At 42.9% G+C, this 7,116-nt stretch overlaps 1 protein-coding gene across 9 annotated transcripts in view; it reads right to left on the bottom strand.

Moving 5' to 3' along the window:
• Positions 1-1,141: 1,141 nt before the first annotated feature.
• PARP6 (poly(ADP-ribose) polymerase family member 6) overlaps positions 1,142-7,116 on the bottom strand; it is a 28,218-nt gene continuing 22,243 nt past the window's right edge. For 8 of the 9 annotated variants that reach the window (XR_003005527.1, XR_003005526.1, XR_003005528.1 and 5 more), the window contains 3 exons: positions 2,597-2,676; positions 2,116-2,179; positions 1,873-1,944 (listed from right to left, as the gene is read on the bottom strand). Coding sequence is in view for 1 of the 9 variants with exons in the window: in XM_024761743.1 (XP_024617511.1) it covers positions 1,414-1,516; positions 1,860-1,944; positions 2,116-2,179; positions 2,597-2,676 (332 nt within the window). In the remaining 8 variants the exon portion in view is untranslated. Of the gene's footprint in view, positions 1,517-1,859; positions 1,945-2,115; positions 2,180-2,596; positions 2,677-7,116 lie in introns of those variants that run through there. The other variant, XM_024761743.1, reaches the window with a different exon arrangement.

Here is a 7,116-nt window from a genome sequence, read left to right as displayed (position 1 = left end):
GTACTTCCATGTTAAGTTCAGGCTTTGTAGTCTTAACTACAAAGCTGGTAAGATACCCAGGCAAAGAAGGTTACCTCCAAGGTAGGATGAAGGTAATGAAAGACAACAGGTAGCCTAGCACAGGCTTTATAAATCAAGAAGCTATAACAATTTAAAAAACCCTATACTTGGGCTTCCCTGGTGGCGCAGTGGTTGAGGGTCCGCCTGCCGATGTAGGGGACATGGGTTCGTGCCCCGGTCCAGGAGGATCCCGTGTGCCGCAGAGTGAGCTAGGCCCGTGAGCCATGGCCGCTGAGCCTGCGCATCCGGAGCCTGTGCTCCACAACGGGAGAGGCCACAACAGTGAGAGGCCTGCGTACGACAACAAGAAAAAAAACCCTATACTTAAAAGCCAGGCTTGTTTAATGCTTTTTGTAGTCTCTGTGCTTATATTCCTGTTTTCTTCATTAATAGCTCATAAAATATTTGGCAATATCCAACCTGTCTCTTAGAACTAACTTAGGGTTTTAGGTACACAGAGCACAGCCTAAAGGCCAGCAGAAGGTTGGCAGTGGGAATTTCAACAGGGAGATGGCTTTCACTGAAACAGGTCTCCTAGAAACAGCTGTCTTCCCTCACACTGCTATCCTTGGAGAATCTGGATTTTGTTTCATTAAGGGAGGCTTTATTTCCTTAGGATCTCTTTATAGATTTCAAGTTAGAGACCAACCTGCTTCCTGCACCTGCCAGCTCTCCCCCCACCTCTCTTATCCCAAAGAAATAGCTGCGAGGAGAGTAGGGCCCAGCCCCCAAGACACAGAGCAAGGGAGAGCGGATAGGTTTTGTGCAGAACGTAGAGGTCCTAAGGATAGGAAATCTGAGCTGCTTTGGCCTCAGTGGTCCTTTTAAACCTTGAAGAAGAGTCACCAGTGGTATTCTATATCCTTCTCAGTTTGTGTCATCTGCATAAGTTTCCTTTATCTAATCCGTTGATTAAAATGTTGACAGATCTGTAGTATACTATACTAGATGGACTTAGCTTTGACTCCATCCAACATAAATAGTCCCAACCCTCATGATATTCCACTCTCCCCACCCCCACCCGCATCTGGGGGCTTGGGGCAGGTGCTGGGCCAAGGTTAGTCAGACCACAGTGATCATATCCAATCCACAGCACCTTCCATTTTATTGTTTTATTTACAAACAGGGTGAAGTCAACTGGGAAAATCGGGTAGGGAGTCAGTCTGGGCCATCCAAATGTGGAGTGGTTCCTGGGTCAGTCTCCACCATGAAGGCCGCCTCTTCTGTCCTTTTCCTGCCCCTTGGTAATGGCCTCTTGATTCCTCAGGGCAGCCTCGGTTGCCGCTCCTGAACCCTTTTATGAGGGCAGGTGGATCCTGGGGGAACGGGGGTGGTACGAGGGCTGGGGCCCCCTCAGTTTGTGTAAACCTGAGTTCCGATCACACGCATGATTTCCTTCTGTATCTTGGGGTCCTGAGTATTAATGTTGGCATCGCCCACCTGACCATCCTCATATCTGCCAAAGATAGGGCAAGTGTGAGCATAAGAGAGAGAACAATACCAGAATAATGTCAACCAATGGAACTGCATTTAGAGGTGTGGCCATCCCATCCAAGAAGTCAAAACCCTTTCTTGATACTCTTTAGGGTGGAAGAGATTCAGCTTATCTGGTTTCCTCTCAACAGACCTTTATCTATACCCATCCCTATCCTCCAAGGGGAAAGTCCCAGTGCCAGCTCCACTCAGGTAGCCAGGGACAAGTCTCTGATAACAGAAACAGACTTTCCCAGTAGTCACATATCATTATGCTCTCACCCTCACTCCTCCAAGTAATTCCCAAGGAACCCTCCTAGACTTACACAAAGAAGAACCGTGTGCAGACATGGTCGGACACAGGGCACACCCAGATGTTCCCATGCTTCTGGAGGTCCTTAGATGTAATCACTGGGAAGAGAAGGGCCAGAAGTTATACATACAATGCTTGGGTCAGAGAGTCCAGGCAGGGAAGGGAAGATATGATGCTTCAACATCAACCTTGGCTGGATCATGTGCCAAAGTTGCACCAGAAATAAAGGTTGGGGACCCAGAAAAACAGGGACTGGGTGAGATACCTACCTTCACAAAGTGCTATACAGTTTAGATTCCGACTCTGCAGGAACCTTGACTGAATGGATCGGGTCTGGAAGAGGAGAGCAGAGCCAGGTAGATGGTTATAGCTTTCCCTAGAGAGGCTAGTTAGCTGGTAATGGTTGGGGATGGGGATTGGGATATCCAGCCACCCCCCTGAAATTTTTGCTTTCCATAATCAATCTGGATGAGTCCAGGCTTCCATCTTTACGTTTTCATGTCACTGGATTTAAACTCAGTCTCTGCTTTCATACTTATGACTGAGGCCACAGATGACTCTAGAAATGTGTTCATCTTAGAACATATCTGATTCCTTCAAATGATCTTTAAACCACCCACCACCACCACCACCACCACCACCTCCACCACCACCTCCACCACCACCATTGTTTCCCCATCCATCTCTGTAGCCTAAACTTATCCCAGAGGAAGGGTCCTGCCTCAGTGGAGCAACGGCAACTAATAATACCTGGGGGATGGTATTCATTCTGTTATATCTCTGGACCAGCTCATCCTTGGAGGGCATCCTGTGCTGTCCTTTTCCCATTCCTGTCACAGAAAAACAAACCAGTTCATTCACCCATTCCTTAGTCAAATATTTACCGAGTGCCTACTATGTGCCAGGCACTGAGCTAGAGACGCTTGGTGATACAGCAGTGAATAAAGCAAACAGTGTATCTGCCATCACAGAATTTAGTCTGATGGAGATTACAGGAAAGGAACAAATAATTACAACAGAGCGTGGTAAGGGTTATGATGGAGAGAATATAGAGCACTGTGTGAGCCAGAGGAGAACTAACCTAGCCTCGGGGTTTGAAGAAGGCTTCCTGGTGACAGCTATGCTGAGAACTACAGGATTAGGAAGAGTTAGCTAAAGGAAGAGGGAAGAAGTATTCTAGGCAGAGATAATAGGATATAAAAGGCCTGGAGGAAAGACAAAGCAGTGTGCCTTAGTTTGTACCAGCTTAGTTGATGGCAGAGAAGTGGTAAGAGATGATGTGGAAGAGATAAGGTAGGATAAGATCAAGCAGGCCTAATAGGCCATGTTAAAGCAAATGGAGTTTATCCTGAGAACATCTGGGAATCACTGAAGGGTTCTAAGACAGGGAGTAACACAAGAAATGAGTCAGGAATGAGGGGCCTAGAAGAGTGGTGACATCAACACCTCAGTTGGTCAAATGCCAGGCTGAGTGAAATGAGTGGAGAGGAAGCAAGCAGAGCAAGTCAGATCTGCTCTAGTTCAAAGTTACATAAAAAGCTCTGACCAGGGTCATTCAGAGAAAAGGGAAAAAGCAGAGCAGTTAAGTGATGAATAATTTCCCACAGGTAACCACAATGGCAACTACCTTCAAGAGTCCTGCTTCCTTCAGAAAGTCCTCCCAGACTTGAGGAAGAGGTGCCAATTCACTCATTTTCACCCTATCTAAATTCATAAATCCTCCGCCATCTTTACCCCTCACTGAATAGCCCTGTTTATAACATTTATAGATTCATTCTGGATTCTTCCTACTTAGATGTGCAACAGTGCTTGTGTGCCCCTATTCCCAACTCTTTCTGGCCTATGATTAGGACTTCAGTCTCTGTATTCAGCTTTATCACAGGCCCAGCCTTATCACAGTCAGGAATGAGTCTGTGTATGAGACCATGAGACCCAAGAGGGAGACGGATGAGGATGGGAAATGATGCTATCATTGCAGGCCATAAGCAGGGCACTTATCTCACCAGTCCACCCTGGAACTTTCTATTATTACTAACTCCACACTGCTGCAAGTCTTGGTTTTGTGATAGCCACAGTATAGAAGTAGGGATGATAACCACTGGACTGACATTCTTCACTGCTCAGGCTGTCAATTCATCATGCACTCACACTGAAGCCCCGTGACAGATTTACTGCCCGAACAAAATTTAGGGCAATGAGAGCCTCAAGACTTGAATTGCCAATTTCTTTCTCCTACAGGACACCCACCACCCCTCTGTTTACAACTTCTCCATTAGCCTTAACTAGGTTTAGCTCTGTATCCAAACATGATGACTTTCTCAGCCTGGGTATTTCAGTGCATGGTTCTGAGTGAAATTCCCATTTAGGTTCTATCCCAGATGTTAAGAGAGAACAATCTGATTTCTATGGCTGGTCTTAGAGATGGCCCTTATGATATAATCCAAATCTTGTCCCATCCCAATCCTGTTGCACACTGTCCTGACCATAATGACCCAATCATCTTTGTCAGTTTTCCTGAGACCAGACACCCTGAGAACCTGGAGGCCAGAATAATCTGCTTTGTGTCCAGAGTATACACTTGTGAGAAGCTTCTAAACACGACTAAACACATAGATGGAGTTTACCATCTCCTTTCCCACTGTCCCTCATTTTAACCTGCTCACTATGGCCAAGGCATTAGGGGCTCCGCTAGTCAAATGAATGCTCTCTATTTACAATGACCCCCAGAGGGCACCCAATGTCACTAGGCTACAGATACCCTGAGGAAAAATAGAGAAAACCAGAGCAGAAAGGGGTGGAAGGAAACATACAAAGAAGACAGAGTTGGCCAAATGCTGGAGTTAACTAAAATAACTTGGACATTTACACACGTCTCACCCAGTATCAGAGACTCTCACATATCTATGGGGCGCTCAGACTCAGTCATTCAAGCAAAGCCTACCCTGTGAATACAATATAATGATAAGAACACTGGCCTAGAAGTTAGGAAAACTGGATTCCAGTCCTAACTCTGCTACTTAGATCTGTGTGACCCTAAGAAAGTCATTTATCTTTTCTGTGTATCTACTTTCTTACCTGTAAAGTAATAAGAGACTGGACAAGATGACCTATAATTCCAGTAGTAAAAGCATAAGGTATTTTGTATCTATAATCAAATCGACCTTTGGAGGGAGAAGGATGGTGCTATATGATGTTTTTACGTTATCAGTACATGAAGAAGAAAGTTAAGAAGTCAATAGAGATTCCTGGCTCCATCTAATAACGAAAGGTATTCAGGCACTCAGTAATAAACAAAGGCCAATGGGAGAGGAGAGAGGGAGAGAACAGGGAGAAAACAGACAAGAAGAAAGAATTTTGTGGGCAGTAAAAGCCAGGAGGATCTCACTACTTAGAATTAGAGCTTAATTAGAGGGAGGCTCAGGCTGGGACAAAGATAAAAATTGTGGAACCTAGACAAAGTCAAAAGAGTACCCTGATCCCACCCTGACTGTGGACCCCAGGCACAAAGAATAAGATTCATTCACACGTTCAATAAATATATATTCACTGGGCCCTTACCCTTCTTGGATTAATCATAACCTTTGGTTCACAACACACTATCATTTATTTAATAGGACAATGAATACCTACAGACCTAAGAACGAAATCCAAGAACTAAAACATTAACAGTGACTTACATCTAAGTGCTCCTAACTCTATCCCAACTATCTGCCTCCACTTGGGAGGTATCCACTATCCCAAATTTTGAGTTACCATTTTCTTTAGTTTTATCATGCACACACACACACATAGCTAAATAATTTTAATTTTTTTAATTAATTATCTATTTTTTGCCTGCATTGGGTCTTCATTGTGGTGTGTGGGCTTCTCATTGCGGTGGCTTCCTTGTTGCAGAGCACAAACTCTAAACGCACAGGCTTCAGTAGTTGTGGCTCATGGGCTCAGTAGTTGTGGCTTGTGGGCTCTAGAGTGCAGGCTCAGTAGCTGTAGTGCACAGGCTTAGCTGCTCCCCGGCATGTGGGATCTTCCCGGAGCAGAGCTCGAACCCATGTCCCCTGCACTGGCAGGCGGATTCTTAACCACTGCACCACCAGGTAAGTCCTAATTTTAATTTTTGAGCAACATAAAAAAGGCATCATACAGTAGTCCTCTGGGATTGCCTTTTTTTTTTTTTTACTCAACTATTATTTACTCAACATTTTTTTCCATGTTGCTGAATGCCACTGTTGGTTCATTTTCATTGATGAATAATAATTCATTGTAAGAATATATTAAAATGTATTTATCCATTCTCCTGATGATGAGCACTTGGGTTGTTTCTAAGATTTGCTGTTGCAAACAATATTACTCTGAACATTCATGTACACACCTTTGGGTGCACATATGCAGAAATGAAAATGCTGGGTCACAAGGATAAAATTTCTCAGCTTTATGAAATTTAACACCAAATGTTTTCCGAAGTGGTCGTACCAATTTATATTCCCGTAAGTGATAAAACAGATCCTGCTTATCTGCAACCTCTGGTACAATCAGAGGTATTATCAGATTTTTTAATTTTTGTGAATCCACGTAGATGCTACATGGTAAGTGATTACGGTCTTGCTTTTACTTCCTTGATTAACAGAGGATGAGCAGCTGCTCATATTTTTTGGTAATTTTTCAGTGAGATGGCTGTTCATGCTGTTTGCCTTTTTTTTTTATTGGGTTGTCTTTTTCTAATTTGTAAGAATTTTTAAAACGCATCTTTATTACTAATCTTTTATAGTTGTATGTGTTACAAATGTCTTCTGGTTTGTAACTTGCGTTTTCACTTTCTTAAGGTGTCTTCTGATGAACAGAAGCTTTTCGTTTTAATAAAGTCAAATTTACCAATCTTTTATGATTTGTAATTCCATCTTTTTCTATTCTCTGGGTGATTTTGTTTAAGACTGGGATAATTTGTTCTTTGAAAGTGTGACTTAAGACTCACTTGTAAAATTATCTGGGTTTAGCAGAAACTAACACACCATTGTAAAGCAATTATACTCCAATAAAGATGTTTAAAAAAAAATTATCTGGGTTTGGTAAGTTTTTTGTTTGTTGTGGCAAATTTGAAACTACTATTTCAATGTATTTTACAATTTTAGAGCTATTCAGGCTTTCTATTTCTTCTTGAATCAGTTTTGTTAAGTTATATTTTTCTAGGAATTTATCAATTTTGACAAAGTCTTCAAATCACTGGCATAAAGTTGACAGAATTTTATTAGCTTTTAAAATTTTGCTCTATCTAT

Source organism: Neophocaena asiaeorientalis, unplaced genomic scaffold (genome assembly GCF_003031525.2).
Source record: "Neophocaena asiaeorientalis asiaeorientalis breed wild unplaced genomic scaffold, Neophocaena_asiaeorientalis_V1.1 scaffold54, whole genome shotgun sequence".
NCBI classification, from domain to species: Eukaryota; Metazoa; Chordata; class Mammalia; order Artiodactyla; family Phocoenidae; genus Neophocaena; species Neophocaena asiaeorientalis.
Note: the sequence above shows the minus strand (reverse complement) of the source record. Positions and strands in the feature narration are given on the sequence as shown.